This window comes from Bacillus rossius, chromosome 2, assembly GCF_032445375.1.
Source record: "Bacillus rossius redtenbacheri isolate Brsri chromosome 2, Brsri_v3, whole genome shotgun sequence".
Taxonomy (NCBI): Eukaryota; Metazoa; Arthropoda; class Insecta; order Phasmatodea; family Bacillidae; genus Bacillus; species Bacillus rossius.
In genome coordinates, this window is record NC_086331.1 from 93,513,361 (window position 1) to 93,533,489 (window position 20,129).

Here is a 20,129-nt window from a genome sequence, read left to right on the forward strand (position 1 = left end):
AATGGAAATTTTCTTAATATTCTTAAACATCCAGCTATTAAATTTCGGTTTAGAAACAAACTTTTTTGGGAAGCTTTTCAAAACTTTCGTTCATAAAATAATTAATGACTATTAGAAATTTTATTATTTACTAGTAGTAAAATAAAACAATTTTCTTGAATACAACTACACAAAGTAATATAATGGAATTGTGTACAAAAAAACTAAGTTATGCACTCATTGTTTCACCTAGCTGATATCTTATTTTTATTTTTATTCAATAATATTCAAAACATCGTATTTCTTCGATTTTTCCTAACGAGATAGGTACTTTTAACTCACAAAACAAACTTCTAGCATTAGTCTTTATGTACAGTAACTTCAGTGTTTTATTAATCAGAGTTGGCATGTCCTAGAAAGCAAAAAGAAATCATCATTTATTACAGAACCCACACACTTACTTCTTAAGGTGGGTCTACGATTAAAAAACTTCTGCCTTATAATCAACATGTAAAAAGATAAGTAGGTACCTGGTTAAGCAATACTGCGAATTTCCATTTGGCTCAGAATTAATAATGACGCAACCTCAGGCAGCCATTTCTAACTTACTTATAGGGCTATTATCATTGCTAGTGTGGGCCCAAGGGCCGAATACCCGACTTTGACATCGAACTCCGGGGCCATATGGAGTTCCGGGCAGAGGAACACTGCCCATAACCTCCAGTTTTGAACCTAAAATACTGGCTGTTTTCATGGGGGTGGGTACAATGCTACTAAAAGCTGATAAGCAGCAATGTCATTTATGTAGTCTCCGAAGTGGCCATTCTTACACTTTAATGTTAGGTCTTATTGTATTTTATTATTTAAATTGAATTTCGTGGGGTCTAGCCAATCAAGAATTTGAGTGGTTGCGGGGGGGGGGGGGGGGGGGGGGGGGGGGGGGGAGTTGACACATTATCCCAGAAGTTGGCCGTACCTGTTCTGTTCTTGGGTACTTAGTTAATTATTTAAGTTGGTTATCAATTTTTATTGGTGTTCACTTGCTGACATCTAGTTGGCTAGATGTTTGTATTTTGAAAATAAAGAAATTTCAGCTTATTCACTAAAAAAAACATTCACCTGGATCGCATCGAAACCTAATACTTACAAAATCTAGGTAACCTAGAAATATCACAATACTGAAAGTGTCTTAAATGGTTGGAGATGTCCCTCCTGCCCAATAAAATATAATCAAAAATCTAAACCAATATATGCGGTGGTAAAACATTTCCCGTGATTCCTGGAAAATGTATCAAAATGGAATAATAAAATAATAAATCCAATGGACAGAGCTGTGTATTTTATAACATTATATCAATTAGATGCCCTACAAAAGGAAACTGCATTAATAGTTTTTCGCTTAAAGCAAAATTTGTATAATTTGTTAATCCGTTACCTACTTGAAAAAAAGTGAAAATTTTCCAGTGACGAGGTTTGAACCATGTCAACAATTACCAAGCAGAGTTGCCAACGTCATATTGAAATATTCTTTGGAAAAAAAGCATAAACTTCCCATTAAAAATATACTCCATTATATACATTGATGGGAAGCCTACAACTCACGTAGTTTCGGTTCCCTACCACGTTCGTGCAACTTCGGATTTCTCTCAAAAATTGAAATTAAAAAAATCGAAGGGTTAGGTTAGGTCAGTCACAACATGCTTGTTTTCAATGGAAACTTCTGATTTAGCGGCTGAAGTGGCGTTAATACCAAAACGCAAAACGTCTGAAATCTTCGGAAATTCTTGCAGGGAACCGAAACTACATGAGTTGTAGGCTTCCCATACAGGGATGTCATTATGCAGTGTCACCAACTTCATAGTGATAAATTCCCTGAAAAAGGCACAGGTAAATTTCTCATTATAATGATACGAAACCTTTTTCTGATATATTCTTTGATAAATGTATTATTGTTGGTATTAATAAACATTCAATTTTTTGACGTGACGTCTAATAAATCGATGAACGTCGGCTGCACGCACGAAAAAGTGTCCCGTTACGCACATTGTTCCGTTACGCTGTGCCCCATTACACTCATTGTACGCTTGCGCCGCATCTATCTCTCTTCCACTCGACTGTTTATAAAGTGAAGTGAAAAGTTAATGCGGTTTTCATTGCTTATTATAACAACAATTTCGGCAATAAAGGTTAATTATTCCTGCATTTTAAAAATATGATTACTAGTATAATTTCAAGTATTTATTCTTTTATTATTAAAATAAAAATTATTTTATTTTATTCATAAAGTATGCAATCATTTCATCAATGTTTTGTTATGACGTTGTCACGTTAAACTATCGTCCGTAAACCGACTTTACAGACAACCAATTTTTTTGCAATGTTTTGCTCTTAAGGGGGGAAATTTATCCCATTTCCCCCCTTCAATCTGCACCAGCTCCAGTCAATATATAATGTCTAGGGACCGGAAAAATTCGCGGATTCAATGACCTCTAGGATAGCCTCCATTATCCTCTGCACTTCTGAAGTAAACACACGTGTTCATTGGTTACTAAATTGTGAGTCGTCTACACTGGGTAGCTTGTGATTCGACGCTTCTTTGGTCGATGGTCCCTCATTGGCCCAGAGAGCTCCAGTTAAACCGCGAGCCAATAGCAGAACCAGCAGAATTATACACATGTTTGAATTTCAGCCTATCACGAAATGAATCCGCGAATTTTTCCGGTCTCTAAAAATGTCTTATTTGGTATGGCGAGCACAATGTGTCAATTGTAGTTATGGCCGAGGCCAAAATGGTGGATATGTGTAAATTTTTATCACACAAAGAAACGAAAGAACAGTTGATTAAATATCTGAGGATTGCCATGCTAATAGAAGTGATTTTACTGAAAACAAGTTTGTGGTCAGCATTATAACTAAAACCTGTAGAAACACACCAGCAATTTTTGACTCTAGCTAAAATATATCATCATGCGACCCATAAAGAGGCTGATATTTTTATTCATTTTCATGTTCTAGATCTGATTACTAAGGATGGTGGTTGTGATAAAGAAATTTATTTACTTTTTTTTTGTATTTTCTTGCCTCAGATGATAGCGATGTAACAGCATTTCTATAAGAATAAAAATCTACTGATCTCTGCATTTGAAATATTTATCAGTTATGGTTGTTTACATTAAGGGTTCACATTTTCTCCACCTGTCTGAGCTTTGGTAGGAACTACTACAACAAGATAATTATTATCTGTCATTTATATTTTTCTGCGATGTAAAAATGGTCTGCAATGGTGTATGTATATATGTATAATTCTTAATTGCAGTAGCATACCAGTCTCGCATTCAGGAGGGCATGGGTTTTATCCTAACCATCTGGAGTGAGGGTAGTAATATCTCAAATTGGTAGACTAATGCCACTCCAGCGCATCGATTATAGATATTTTAGCTTAAGGCGTTATAAGTATGACACTGTACTGTTACGACGGTCGCCTTATGACAGGAGCGAAAAAATCAATTACGGTTCTTCGCATCACAAAAGTATTGTGCCTTACACATCGGGAGTCTCAAACACGGTCATATAGTTAGGTCTGGCCACTTCCTATCATTTGCCTTGCCATTTATCGTCGACTTTGTGAAAATCGCGGCATCGCGGCAGCTATGGAACTAACGGCACTAGTAGTACTGGTAGTGTAACCCATAATTAACATTGTGTTAAATTGGAGTTTTGCATAAAATATGATATTATTCCTAATTTCCACTCAATTTTTGATAATAAATAAAATTCAAAGTATATGTTTATTTTATTCAAAAACTCACCAATCTATGTAATTTAACTGTTTAAACATATTTAAATTCTAAAATTAAAAGTTAATATTGCGAGAAAAAAAATCGTATTGGGTATCGAACTCTAGCCAGCAGATTTCCAGACTATTCTTAACCAATGTGCAATACCAATGACTTGACAAATAGTGAAAAATTATCTGTGAAACTGTATACTGTATTACAATCATTAAAGATCTTTGGCTCACTTCCTATATCCCATTCAGGGGAGATATTTTAGGATGTTGCAAGGGACACCTACCTGCTTCTACTCACACAGTTTAAGCCAATTCGGTGAGCACCGACTCGGTCTCTCTCCTTGTTAGATCAATAAGACTTAGGTACTAGTTTAATTTCACATTTCAAAGAATGACACTTGCTTGAAGATTAAAATGTAAGAAAACTAATATATTTTTTTTAAATACACACTTAACATTTAAAATATGCTTTTTTATGCCATACCCATTTTGTTTGGGATCTGCATTCTTAACACTCTATCTTTTAACTGACAATTGGTCAAAGTTACATGTTATTGCTAAGCATTAAACCCCTACAAAGTTCCCAAATAAATTAAAAATTCTAAACATTACCCAGTGTTTAAAACGAAACAGAGTTTGAAAAATATACCCACTTTTATACGAAACTTCCATTAAAACAAATGTTAAGACTGGGTTACACTGCTACTGGTGCCATTACTTTGACGCCGTCCCCGCTACCTCTGAGTATTTAGACGTGATTTTGTTCAGTTCGTGATCTCAGGGAAGGTTCGGCCTTGTGGCTAGAGGTAGGAGTCAACGCAGTAGGGCCCCCCGAGCTGTTGAGGCCACTCGGGACGCCTGAATAATAACACAAAACTTCTTCAGATAGTTCGTGAATTTAATACAGCACAGCCCAATACATGGTGCTGCCCGTTCTGGCCGTAACGGTTTGCCCGACGCGACTAGTCACACGCGCAGCTCACTTCCTCAGTGGCGGCTCACGATTCTTATGCGCGTGAGGGGCAGACTCGTTTACGTGATGCGAAAGTTACAAAAGACACTCTGACATGGCACACGATATTTTGAAGCACAATACACTACACTAATACCTAGCTCTGGATTAAGTTTGGTGGCGCACTGCCGTACGACGGTGATACATAAGCCCTGACATGACGAATTACACTTAGGCGAACAACTATTCCACTAATACATTACACTTGATAAACTGGGCTAGCAGCACGTAGGCCCGTGTCTCCGGCGACTCTACGTGGTGTCTAGGTGTGTCCCAGGGACTGAATCGTTATTAAGTCTGATAGCACGTGTCGCCTGCTGGCTGCCCCGTGCGGGCCAAAATTAAATAGCCGGTAGGCTAGGTTGGGCGTGAAGCGCCGACGTGAAACCACATAATCTCCCCACAGTACTTACGTATGACGTGGAACACTCATCTTGAGCACTGATTGAATTAAGTTAAGTACCTCATGGTAAATTTAGGCCGACCGCGGAACTGTACAAAAGGTTGAAAAGAAATTACACTATGGAAAACTACATGTCGGTGAATGCAAAGTTTGAAGGTTCCGCGTTGCACGCAGGCTGCCGGCCTGGTTGAGCTCTCGAAGGACACTAGCGGTGTCGCCGCGCGCGACCCCCCTCCCCCGCCAGCCCTCCCGCGGAAACGTGTGAATTTCGCGGGAAACTGAACCGGCCAGGTTCGGGACAAATCGCACATTGAAACATGATTTTGCAAAGACTTAATTATTAATTAATAAAAAATAATGTTTAATAAAATCCTGTGGAAAAACATAATTATAACAATTTGTTGTAGTGCGGCGGAAGGATATGCCACACCCCGCCGGATCCTTGCGCCGGTGTAGCACTCGTATGGCGTTCGCCTCGTTGCACGAACTGCACTTTGCTGCGCGCACGGGCGCGTTCGGTGCACACGCTTTTGCGAGACGTTGATGAGGCATAGCGGTCTATGCGACAGAGGAGCATTGGCGGTCGGCGTCAACTTTGCAGGCCTCCATAACCTTTACTAAGCCTACAGAGAATAAAGGTAAGGTAAGTCAACAGACATATCTAATTAACCGTGGTCTTAAAGGCTTCACTCCCAAAACCTTAAAAAATGATGTGTAAAATTAATTTGGAGGGTTATGACATCACCGAAAACGTCACAAGCATGGCCATGTTTTTTTTTGACAAGTTGAATGACTTGATTTTTCATCTGACGTCGTACATCCTCTTTATTTAAACAAAAACCCGGGTCACATTCCTGTCCGCGGCACAACATTCCGGCCATGGCCATTGTAGTGCCACCACTCGTCACCAGATGGCAGTTGTAAATATGAACAGACAATGTAATATAGTTATGTTAAGACATGTTATGATTGTAAATATTTATGAAGATTATTAATTTGACGTCGCCTGTCGGTGCTTCCTCTGAGAGCACAGGCCGTTATGTGTCCTCAACACCTGAATTAGGACATGTATAACGAACACGCCCGCGCGTGCCGAGCAGCGTAGGAAGTGCAGTGCATCGAATGGCGTGACGCTAGTCACGGCCGGCTGTGTTGTGCAAAGCGCCCGGCCGGGTGTGAAAATGCGCAACTGAGACATAGGGCTCATGCATTTCTAATTAAAATAATTAACTAAAACTTTTAATGTATCTAATTTTCCTAAATAATTAATTAATGTTAATGTAAATGTTTTGATATCACAAAACTGGCCGTCAACATCTTCCCGCGCTCCGTAGCTTCCCGCGAAAATTCTTCCCCTCGCTGGCCGGGTTGCCAGGGAGAATCGTCAGTAGCCTTCCAACACTCATCAGGCCCAGCAGCTCCGCACACGTGGAGCCCTCACCTCTCGCGCCAAAACCAGCATGTAGCTTCAGTAGGTAATATTTTCAAATCCGTGTTCTTCCGCTCCACGGCCGTCCCTAAATCGACCATATGACGTTTCGCGCGGTTCCTAATTAAATGTGTGTGACTCGACTACGAGTCGTTTGAGTACTAAATAATTTCTATCTTTTAAATGTTAGTATTAGTTCCAGCCATCAGCCATGTGTAGTATATAATTTCAGTGTTAAATCTAGGGCATTTATAAACTGATTAGCTAATTATTCTTCCGTTTCACCGTCCGGACTTTCACTTTCCGTGGTCGCTAGGTACGCCACGCGCCTTCATCGCCACCACTAGCCATCTCACGTGGTTACGGACACTTCAGGGATGTAAGAGAAAGCTCGTAAGGTGGGCCCTGTTCCTACAAACTTTCGACTTCCTTGTCGAACACATCCCCGGGGTAGAAAACCAGCTGCCGGACGCCTCGTCACGAGACCCCGATGAGGGCTCCCACCTGGAAGATTATGTGTCATGGGAGGAAATACTGCCACCTTCCCACAGGGCACAGGACCACAGGCCAAGTGACACGACCTGTCGCCTGCTCACTATGGGAGAAGATGATGACCCACCTCCAGCGGACCTGATCGAACTCAAGCAACGGGTTCTTGACGCCCAACGTACCTCCCCAGATGCTGAGCGTCGACAGAGCAAAGCAGAGCTGAAGGTCTGAATGAGATATGGACCATGAGAGAGGGCATGTTGTGTACAAAGGGGATAGGAACCAACCAGGAATGGCGCACCTATGTACCACCGGAAGCACGGGAAGCTGTTTTGCGCTTCATGCATGATCATGACCTGGCAGGACATCCAGGAGCAGACCAAACCCGACGGGCAACCAGCCAGCACTACCACTGGCCCGGCATAGCCTGGGACATACAGGAGTATGTAAGGACCTGCGAAAAGTGCCAGGAGCGAAAGGCATGGTGGAGTGATGGGACCGAGCAGCAGCAGCCACGCCTTCCCACTAACCCATTCCAGTCCATCGTGCTGTATGTTATGGGGCCGTATCACCATACTGCCCGAGGGACGAGTTTCCTGGTGGTAGTCATGGACCTCTTCACATGATGGGTAGAAGAATATCCTACCAGTAACATCCGAGCCAAAACCATTGCAAGAATCCTGCCGACTGAATTCTTTCCACGATGGGGATACCCCAGGGACCTCCTGATGGACAATGCCAGCCAGTTCATCGGAAGGCAGTGGCAATAATTATGTCGGGCATGGCAAGTGGAACACCGGACTATGCCGGCTTACCATCCACGAGCCAACCCAACGGAGAGACATAACCACGAGTTGAAAGTCCAAATGCGCATACGTCTGGGGGACGACCATACCAAATGGGACGAACACATAGCGGAGGCCCTGTTCTGCATCCGCCGCAGGACCAATGCAGCCACAGGGATGCCCTCGGCACAAATGGTCCAAGGTCACAATCTGTCCATGCCCGGCGAATGGACGGCCCATGGAGTGACAGATGAAGGGGAAGACCCCGAGGATCGCCGTTGGCGGCAAGAGATTGAGCTGACAACAGCACGAGAACACCAGAGGTCCTACACTCAGCAGATAACCCCGCAGACCACACGACAACCACCGGAGCTACAGCCAGGTGACCACGTGTATGTCCGCACACATCCCTTGTCCAACGCAATTAGGAACTACTGCGCTGGACTGATCCCCAGGTGGTTGGGACCACACCCCATCCTGAAGCGGATAAGTCAAAGCACTTATTTGGTGCGCCGGGGTAGACATATGTGAAAAGTACACCGGGACCACATCCGGAAAACAGCACTCCCGGAAGGGGGCAATGCCGTGGAGGACCCTACCCCAGATGTGACAGGACCGATGCCGGACAACCCCCAATCTGTCACACCCCAAGGAATGCAGCAGCTGTTCGAGGGAACACCGAGCGCAAGGACAAGAATGGAGAGGCCAGCAGAAGCCCCTACCACGACCCCGAGGCAACAGCACCAGAGGCACCCGGCACGAATGCAGATCCTTGATGTCACTGGGACACCAGAGGCAGGCGTAAGCACCACGGAGGAGCAGCCCCTGGTGACAGAACCAGACGAAATTGAGACAACAGAACCACCCTTCCCTACCCGAGGTGGATGGGGCATGGGGCCTCCCTCGCCGATGCCGAATTCCGGGTCAAGGTGGAGGAACCGGCTGAGGACAACCAGAGACTCTGCCGACGACGACGCCGGCCCCCACTGTACCTGGCAGATTACGTCACCGGCCGTGAACTGGACACACTGGTGAATGGCGACCCAGGGAGTCCGGAACCAGCAGGCCGGCCCTGACGCTCGCAACCACTCGGATAGAAGGCATCATGTGCCTGCTGGAGGGCACGCGGACGGCCTAGACCCGGGCTTTTGCAGGGGGGGGGGGTGTGCGTCTGATGTTGTACCTCCTCTTTATTTAAACAAAAACCCGGGTCACAGTCCTGTCCGCAGCACAACATTCCGGCCATGGCCATTGTAGTGCCACCACTCATCACCAGATGGCAGTTGTACATATGAACAGACAATGTATTATAGTTATGTTAAGACATGTTATGATTGTAAATATTTATGAAGATTATTAAGTGTGTGGTGTAAGTATGTTTCGTAGCCTTGTAAATAATATTGTAAATGTAAAACATCCAAAGGGATAGCAATATGTACAGTTTTAACATGAACGATTGTAGAAGGAATCTGTAGGCTATAAATCGTGCGGGCTAACAAGCCTAGACAGCTCTCCTCTCTCCCAGCCAATCTGGAAGAATAAATACCAAAACAGCAAAAAGTGGTATTATTGGCTTACCTTTCTCTCTCTCACTCTCCTCTGCTAGCGACTCTTCGTGAGACTGTGGGCTCCCTTCTCTCTCTCTCTCACTTTCCCTCTCTCTTGTACCCATCTGCTAGCGACTCTTCGTGAGACCGCAGGCATCCCTCTCTCCTTCTTTTGACCTATCCGCTAGCGACTCTTCGTGAGACTGCGGGCATCCCTCTCTCCTACTTCCAACCTTTCTGCTAGCGACTCTTCATGAGACAGCAGGCATCCCTCTCTCCTTATCCCAAACTTTCCGCTAGCGACTCCTTGCGAGACCGCGGGCACCTTTCTTGTCATCACGTCCTCGGTCAGCTGCACTGGGCCGAACGGTCCACTCCCACCTCAGAGTGTGAGGTTGCTCTACCCAAGAGCTGGCGCCGGGCAAACAACACGCAACCGAACGACCGAGCGACGTCCACCCCGTCTCCACATCTTCACCAGAGACGAGGCCGCGACACATCAAATATTTTTAATGTAGGATGGATTCTAAAATATTTTGGATGTTTGATGCAATCGGCCCATCAGAAATGTAAAACGTGCTTAGCAAAAATGGAAATGAAATACGTTTCCATCACAACTATTCCTTAAAGTGACGAAGAGCACATGGGTGATTAAAGAGGTTATACAAGTTAAATAGGTAACTGAAATAATGTTAACATGAATGTTGTATGCAAAAACATTTTATTTTTAAAAATGAAATAATGTCAGTTTTAATTAATCACTCATCGTTTATTTCATTATGTAACGAATATTATTGTTTTTGAAATCCTAACAATTTGAACATTTTAAAAATGCACTTTTTAATTTTAGATTTGAGAATAAAATTGAAAAGGTTAAAACAGTTCAGACCAAAATTAACTTTAATAGTGTGACAGGACTTAAAATATATTTTAGATAATATATCAAAATATATTTGATGAAGAAAATTGGAAGCAATTTGCCATCCAATACTATACCTCCTACGATATTGTCAAAAATATTGGAGCAAATATTTACCAATTTGACAGGGCCGTAACTAAAATATAATTTCCAGCAGTTGGGTTTACTGACACTTGAACTTTGTTATTTTTGGAAGCCATGTGGTCTAGTTGCTATGGCAACACACGTGTCTGGCGATCAACAACAAAGGAATACTGAAGTTTTAAATTTTAATGGTTTGTATACATAATCACTGTAGCATTTTCAGTTTTGAAATTTGCAAATGCGTTAATGCGAATAATTGTTTTAAAAATATTCAAAGTCATGTTTCTGGATTAACTTTTTTTTTCTCCCTGATACTTTAAGGATTTTTGCGAATAATGATTTGAAAGTGCTTCGTATATAAATGTAAGTGTAGGCCTACAAGAGGTTAATTGTTGGTGGTTCTTTTACCTGAATAATATTTCGCTCCAATTAATTACTATTAATGTACCTAAACATATTTACTTAAGTATTTTTATCTTTTTTTTACTGTAGACATTTTATTAGCAGCTGAAAATAACTAATATTAAGTACTTTCACTTGAAAAAACACAACACGTATTTTAATAAAACTGTTTTTTAGAGAACTGTTAACAAAAAAATTGTTATTACCTCTCCATGTCAAAGGAATTCTTAAACTGAAGAAGAGTATGTGAGCATTCTCGTATGTAGTTATAAATAATAAGGATTATACATCAGTATGCAGATTATTCTGTATGTCACATCACAATGTACCTATATAGTTGGACCAATTTTCAACATCAGCAGAAATGGTTGTTTTCAACATCAGATTTTAGAAAATATCTTCTTCAAAACTTTGACCTATACTGTAGTTAAGTAACGGGTTGTCTGAAAAATTGGTTCTTGGTTCCATTTGATGCAAAATTTAATGATCTTAAATGTGTATATGAAATACCTACTTTTATGATAAACAGGTTATTTTTGAACATATATGAGAAAAACTGATGTTGAAATGAAACTTTTTCGTAAATATGAGAGATTGGTCCAACTTTGACCTACTGTAGTTTGGTAGCAGATAATCCAAAAATTCACTCTGGGTTTCATTCAATGCAGAATTTAATGCATTGCAACATTTATTTGAAGGACTTTTTCAAAATTTGGATTAGTTTAGGAGATATAAGTGAATAAGCAAAAACACCACTTTTGGGGGTACATTTTTACCCTCACCACTTTTCCACAGCTCCCCCGAGGAAGAAAACCTAGGATAGTCTTGGGTCACAAATGAAGCCATTAAAGCAAAAAAAAAAAAACCTTTTGCAGGAATTATTTCCAAATTGTATCTTTAATGCTACTACCTTGTCTAGCATTTGTGAAAATTGATTGTTTTACTAGCAACCTTGCTGTTTTATTGTAGAAAAATTTCTTAAGATGGTTTATTTAGCATTGTACAGTTTTCACTTAATTTGTTGCTAAGATGATTTTGACACCACACCAAAATTTGATGCTGGGAACCGAAAAACCAAGGATATTTAGCAATAAACAATTTTTAATTGTATGGATGTACTAGCACATTTTGGGATCTATAGTGACAAAATTACTAACAAATTTACAAATCAAGATTAGGTAATGAGATGTAAACAGCATATCAATGCCCAGTTATTGATTGATTGATTTTTCTTGCAACTGTCAATGTATACTTCTTTTATAAACATGTATTATTTATTCCTATTATACTTTGTGATAACATTTCAGTTTAAATGTTACTATTATTTAATGTATTTATTAATTTGTACAATAACCTGTTAATGTTCCTAGAGAAAAACACAATTGTCCTAGAGCACAAACATGTCGTGATTGTGTGACGTGATTGGAACATGTTACAATCGTATTTATAAAACAATTTTTCCAGGAAATAATTTCAAGTATTAATAGAAACTGTTACTTAAAAACCTTATTTCTGTCTTATGACGTAACATTTTAACTTATGACCACCGAATTTGCACGTCTTAAGTAATGGCAGAACATCATAATATTAAGGTGCCATGAGAGATAGACATCTTTACTATGGCGCCTTATGTTACGAGGGGGCAAAATTAAATCCTTAATCAATCTACTGGCTCATATTAATAATTGAACCAATGTGTGCGGTCACCCAAGTTCGTCACTTTTGTTCCTCTTTCTAGTTTTCATCTCACTTGCACGTGCCCGAGACACGTTGGCCTAAAGAAAGTAGAAATAAAACAATATCTATAAAGATATTTTAAATATATGAACAAATTACATAAGTTATATAGAATTCATAAGAAAAAGTAAATCATTCTTATTTATTTTGTGCTTATACCTTCAAAAATTTAGTTGAAATGGATATCTGTATGAATAAGTCACATAAATGTTAATGTATGATTAATTATTCCTGGAAATATGGTTTTACTTGAAACTATTGGTACTCAGTGGGATAAAAATTTAAATTAAAATGTCACCATTTATTTTTCTGCAGACAAATTGATGGCATTGCACCGACATTCTCGAAGAAGCCTTCTATTCGACAAGAGGAGGACGGCAAACGGCTGTTGTTCGAATGTCGAATTCAGGCAGACCCTAGGCCCACCGTCAGTTGGTCTCACAATGGAGCGGCAGTTAAGGATTCTTCTCGACATCGGGTAAGTTAAATGCTATTTTGCTGTGTAATAATATTGCATTTTGTTTACTTTTTAAAGTTTTTTCATATTTAATGGAGTGCTGATAAGAATACAAATTGTGAACTAAATTCCATGTTCCTTTCTCATAATATTTTATCTTAAAATTATACACATACTTAAAGTGTGACTACTACTAAATTTACTGTGGTTTGATTTCTTAACAAATGAGTGATGGTTTAGCCTGAACTTTACTAGAAATTTCCCATCGTATTAAATTTTATAATGCACTTTCCTTGTGCAGTATTGCAATGTCATAATGTCAAACTCCAATTTATACCTCCCCATATTGAAAAAACTTGTTAGACATTAATGTGACATTTTTATTTTCTTTCCTTACATGTATATTAATTACTAACCCATCTTTATGATGTTTCCTTGTCTGGTCATGGTTTGCAGTTATGTTATAAAAATCTGTTGCTCACCAGTTTTATCAAAGTATATAAATTATATTCAGTAATTTTTTTTTTTACAAAAAGAAAACTGAATGTTTTGTCATTCTTTTATTTCATCATTATTTTATTATTGTGACATCAGGACCATTCAAATAGACTAGATCTGTTTTCTTTCTCTCGTGAAGTTACAGAAAATAAATAGATGGCCATTTAGATCTAATTTGTGTCTTTAATGATAGCTTTTACAAAATAACACCACGCCATGTGTTCGAGCAACACAGACAATCCCTGGCAGGCGATTCATCATGCAAAAATAATACAAAACAATTTTTCCTCATAAGTGATTATAAAGGGAGTTAGTTGCGAGCCCTTAAATATTTTAATTTTAGTAAAAATTTTTAGTAGGAATATCAAAAACTACTTGCAACTAAGCATCAAGTCAATGAATAATATTTCTTGTAATTAAGATTTTGTACTTGTGAAAGATGGTTTATAGTAGCATCTCCCTTCAGTAGAGACCCTGAAATTTTGCAGATTCATTCAATATCAGGCTGAAATTCACAATCTTGTGTGTTTTGTACACGCATATGCTTTTCTATTGGCTTACTTCTTAATGCCAAACCTTTCCTTTTGAGTGAGTTGAAGTGATTCAGTCACTCTAATGCTATCTAGTAGTTACCTAACCCGCAGTCGTACAGGATAGTGTTGAAAGAATTGCTGGTCAATCATGAAAGCAATGCAGAGGTATAATTTTTTGCATTCTACTTTGTGACTAAAAGAATTAGCGAAATTTACGGGTCTCTATCCTTCAGTAATAAAATGGGAATGTAATTTTATAACACAAAGTTGTAATTGTATTTCAGTGTAGGTAATGCTTTTAAGAAGTACATGGTAATAAACAAAAATGGATTATCTTGTTGGAAGACTTTCAGGTCAGCCATATTTGCAAAATGTGTACATAAACGCCAGACGCTAAGTTTCAATTGTCTTACTAGTAGACAACATGCACTTCTCACGTGTACTGTGATGGAGGTGCATTAAGGCTTGGTCTCACATGCCATTTGGATTTTGTGGGTTTTTCATATATACTTTTTTAAGGGCTTTTTTTGTAATTTTAACTCTATACCTCCCTTGCATTTGTAGCTCTGCCGCAAATATTGTCAACATATATTGACTTCGTGGATGTAAAAATATGCGCAAGTTATAACGGTTCGTTATATACAAAAATAAACAGTTCAACGCCGATTGCAAATTTTGATGTTTTTTTATTTTTTTCCAAACAGAATGCCCCGACGAATCCAAACACTTACAATTGTTCATTCACTCTTTTCACACATATATCTGCCCGTCGAAAAACTGCTGGTAGCTCGCATGACGAGAAATTACCGAAAATTTATATCGTAGATGAAGCCCTTCAGTAATGTTTTACTGCAAGTACAAGAAAATGGGACGACCTCGAAGAGGACCGCACCCAGCGAAAACGAATTCCGCCCCGAGCCAACTGCCGACGAAAGTGGCCGCAATTTCTAATTCATTGTCCGAAAAAAAATAAAACAAATTAGGTTGATTTAATATTCGGCCTGGCTCCGACCACCAACGTGAAATTATCTATTAGTACATTAAATTATAATTTAGTGAGAAGCCATCGAACGCGACCTACTCGTCCAGCGTTCGACAGACGACTGGTGAAATCTGGCCACTCTCTTCTCCACGCAGGGAGGAGAAGTCACCTGACCTCACCGACCAATCACACGCACTCTTCATTCACGCTACAGATATCAGCCAATTACAGAACAAGTTACACCACATGAAAAAATCTTTTACACACAGAACTCTGGGCTTCCCCTGATCTATCTCTTTTCAATTTCACCTCGAAATCGGGGACTCCCATTCTCGTTCTCTCTCCCACATCTTGAGAGAGCAGTTATCACACAGTTTCCATGCAGGGGGGGAATTACCGTCTTTATCTCGTTTGGCGGGGAAACACTGTTTCTTTCTCACTCCCACTTACAGGCCTCTCATGCCTCTCTTTCTAACCATCACACCAGCCCAGACACAGTACCGTGTTCTAGAATCACCCAACACGTTAATGAACATTATAAACAGCAATTATAATACAAATTACCTTACCAAATTAAATTATTTCGAAATAACCTGAAAAAGTAGGCCTAAACAGGTAAAAATCTAGTACAACGGCTCATTTGTGAATAATTTCATAAAAAATAGTAATGATTAAAAACGTCTGTTAAAATACAAAATACCTTCTTAAAACACATAGCAAGCGAAATTAACATATATTAATAGCCATAACGTCTGATTCTACTGTCTCATAATATACACACCACTCTAAAAACATTGACTTATTTATATTTACTTATACAGAAAGAAGTTTAAAAGAAAATTATTTAATTCGGAGGGCAGGGTTCTGCAATGCTACATAACCCCCCCAACTTTTCAATTAAATTAACACTACATTTAATTGAAAAGTTACAAAAGTGAAAAACTAATCTGTACAAAATACATTTAAAAACATCTTTAGACATCAATGCATCCTGTCATTACACTCTTGTTTATAGAAGAAATTCAAAAACAATTATTTTTATAAATTACAAAGATTAATACAAATTTTCTGTTAAATTTAAAAATGATATTTCAGTTTTGGTACAGTCAACAATCCTTATCCCTAATGTTCTCTTAGTTTTATTAATACAAAATACAAGTAGTTTCAAAATTAATTTCTTCACAAATTTCAAGCAGTGTTCCCTGGTTTACGAAGAATCTTCCTATCACATCTCAACTCTGGTTGGAACAGCTGTGGACACCTCTACACAAACTGCAACAACTCCCAATACCTCGAAGACACAACTATCTCAGCTGCACTAGCTGGAACAAGAACTGCAGGCATTACGTCCCTCTGACCACCTGAAAATAATCTCGGCGACAAAATACAAACTCGACGATAAAAACAATCTCGACGACAACCTACTTCAGCTGTGGAGCACCTCGACACTAGCTGCAAAAAACTCCAAAAAATTACAAAAATTTCAGGAATTACGTCTCCATGACTACCTTAACGATGATAAAAACTTCTCAACGACGACAAATAACATTTCAGCAGTGGAGCACCTCGACACTAGCTGGCACATAGAATTCCAATGACGATGAACAACAACAATCGCCTTCTCAAGATGACAATTGCACGACGATGGATAACTCCTCTCTTACCAGGAAACCACTACTTTCATCCACGAATCAATCAAATCCTCCACTCCTCATACTGCACCAACAAAACATTGACAACACTATCGCTTCAAAACTGTTGACACTAAATTTTCCTAAATTCCCTCCAAAAAAACAAATTCTAAAAATCTTCACAATAGCTCCATCATAACTCCAACCACTGGACAACACTTATTTCAAAATTAGAACTAATCGGCTCAATATTGATAACCCATTCACTACAACTTCTAAATAGATGCATCACTTCCTAAGAGACAGTAATTCACATAGTAAACCTTCCACAACAAATACAACTATAAAAAACATTAAATTAGTTATGTGAAATTTCAAAAACTTTTTCATAACACACTACATCATCACTTATCATATTCAAAATTTCTTATTAAAGTTACACCACCTCATATTTACGAAAATACACAAAAATTTAATTCTGTTATCAACACTGCATTTTCATTTGTTGACATTCACTTACATTTCTTAGTATCATTAACCATAATATTAAAAAAAATACACAGTTCCTTTTCCTTTAACTTCCTTCCCCATCATTCCTAACTCCTTCATTCCTAACTCCTGAGCTAGCCGAAAGGTAAGGGGCGCTCAATTACAACCCTTTTAGCTGCTAGTCAGCTCGGCTAACCTATTATCAAATTACACAAAAAATACCCCGTTTTACCAACTTCCTCTTCTCATTCCTTCCTAACTCCTGAGCTAGCCGAAAGGTAAGGGACGCTCAATTACAACCCTTTTAGCTGCTAGTCAGCTCGGCTAACCTTTTACACAAAAAAAAAATATAGCCACAAATTACATAAAGTTTTTCCAACCTCCTCTATCATTCCTTCCTCCCTAACTCCTTTCTTCCTAACTCCTGAGCTAGCCGAAAGGTAAGGGGCGCTCAATTACAACCCTTTTAGCTGCTAGTCAGCTCGGCTAACCTATGAATGAAATTAGAAACAAAAAATTATACAAAGCTATACACAAATATACACTGCACTTGTCATTACACATCAAATTTTATGGTTTACATACTTTACCTAAATTTCCACAAAACAACAATTTGACAATTCTATAGTCATGGCATGACAAATACTTCATTAAGATAAAGACGTATGCTTCTATTCTTCAAAAACAAATTACATGAACTAATGCCCTTCCTTAGGTTTCAAACCATATCTTCCCTTTCAGCAACAACAGCACATAAAATTAACCTTGATGAGGGGTGGGAGCGACCAAGGAGAAAGGACACACCCTTGCAAAAAAAAACATCGGACTCCATGCCGGCAAACATATTTAAAACTAACCTCCTGGCCCCCCAGCTGCCTCACAAACCACATTACACAAAAAAAAAAACATCTGCTGCTTATTTAGGACAATACCAAAAATTCACCTAAACTCTGGCCATCATGAACACACAACTGCTTCTGCAGCTTCAAAACTCGACGACTGTTATTCATTAACGTATAGCATTACATTTCATACCTTTAATATAAGATATTGACACCCTGTTATTTAATCCAAAACAAATATTTACCATTACCAATGTGTGGCATTTTAATTTAAAATATTAAACCTTTTCAAAAATTCTTTCATTTTCCAAAAACATAGCTCATAAATTTTAGTTAACATCTTCCCATGATACCACATTAAACAACCCAAACATTAGCCAAGTGCAATGCAATTCTCATAATATAAGTATTTCTTCACATAATATTTAGTAACTGTCTACTCAAAAAGAATTTATACCATTATTACTATACTGTTTCAAAACAGAAAATATTCACATTAACATAGTTATTTATCTTCCTTCTCTTTAAGAATCTTGTAAAAAATTGCTGTCATAAATCTCATTTGTGCATTCCTATATTATACTATAACTATTCTTTAAAAAATACAAAAACTCTATACAATTCAAAACATTATTCAAAAGTACACAATTCAACAAACAAAAAATCTGAAAAACAAAAAAAAATGGCAAAATTTGCAAAAAATTTAAAAAACATCAAACACAACACAACTAGTTTTGACTCTACCCTTCCATCTTGGCAGTGGGCCAAACAAGTCTACACACACTGTTTCCAGAGGTTGCATCACCCCTGTCCATTTACCATAACTTTCTTCTGCCCTTGAACAGAACAAAAAACTGTTTACTATCTCGGCGATAGTTCTGTACACATGCTTCCACTCAAACAACCTCAGAACATGTTGCACAGTTTTTATCACATGGATCGGTGCGAAAATTTCAGTTTGTACCCTATTCGTTACACACAACCCACATTTTGGCACATTACTGTTATGACAAAATTTTCCTTTCATCATTTCTCCGCAATTTGCCAAACTCAATTCACTGATCATGTCCTCTGCAAACTCATCTTTAAGTTTATCTGAAAACGCTTTCATTTCAATCTCAACTTCTCTCATTTGTTTACACATAATCCTGGTGACATGTGTATTACCTTTACCTTTACTAATTTTTTCTACCACATTGTTTAAACATTCCCTGTTTCCCTCATCTAGGAATTTTTCACATTTATTCCCAATGTTTATATGCTCCTGTATATCATGTACAATTAATTCAACATTTTCTTTTGATACTAATATTTCCCTTTCACATTTTCCTACATTTGCTTCATTTGCACATTCATCTACCTTTTTCGTACACATGGCTACCTGTTCTTTAATTTTAAAGTCATCAAATTTGTTCTCCACCCTGCCAAATTCCTGTCGCAACTGTGTGCCTATTTCGCTCCTAAACTTCGCAATCTCTTGTGAATTTACCTCAATTTTGTTGTTGATTTCTTTTCGTCCCTGAGCAAGTTCATTCTGTCCCTGTTTCATTTCCTGTGTTAATTCCTGTTTTAACTCCTGTTGTCCCTGTCTCATTTCCTGTTTTAACTCCAGTTGACATGTAAAACCCTGTTCAATTTTTTGTGTCATTCCTTGCATCATTTCCATTAATTTCTGTAGCATATCTGACCCCCCCATAACCTCAACTGGGCTGCTAATTGCGTGAGATTCCATATCCTGACCTAGTTCGGCAGGATGTTCCATGTTTACAGGTTTTTCCTGTCGACATGAAAAATCTTGCTCTATTAAACTTGTTTTCAAATTTGGATTTGACTGTTCGGAATTTTCCACATTTTCCTGAAAACCCATGAAATCTGATTCGCTGCTGTTGGTACTAGCGTTATCCATGTTGACATACACAAATTACCAAATTTTACACAAACACAAGTTAAATTCTCTAAACCAATACAAATACAGTTTTCTTAAATTTTCCACTTGCTATCATCGGCGATTCATCCCACGTTGTCCCGCGAAGTGACGATCTCGATGTCCCGCGATGAGACAGGCCTGAAGTCCCACGGTGCCTTGGGTCGCTCAGTCCCTCGAAGTACCGTTTTCCGTCG

General features: G+C 38.8%; 1 protein-coding gene across 1 annotated transcript in view; it reads left to right on the forward strand.

The window, feature by feature from the left end:
- The window catches only part of LOC134529473 (twitchin), a 547,023-nt gene that overhangs the window by 80,701 nt on the left and 446,193 nt on the right, over positions 1-20,129 (forward strand). The window contains exon 4 of the mRNA XM_063363606.1: positions 12,892-13,054. Coding sequence (XP_063219676.1) covers positions 12,892-13,054 — 163 coding nt within the window. The remainder of the gene's footprint in view (positions 1-12,891; positions 13,055-20,129) is intronic.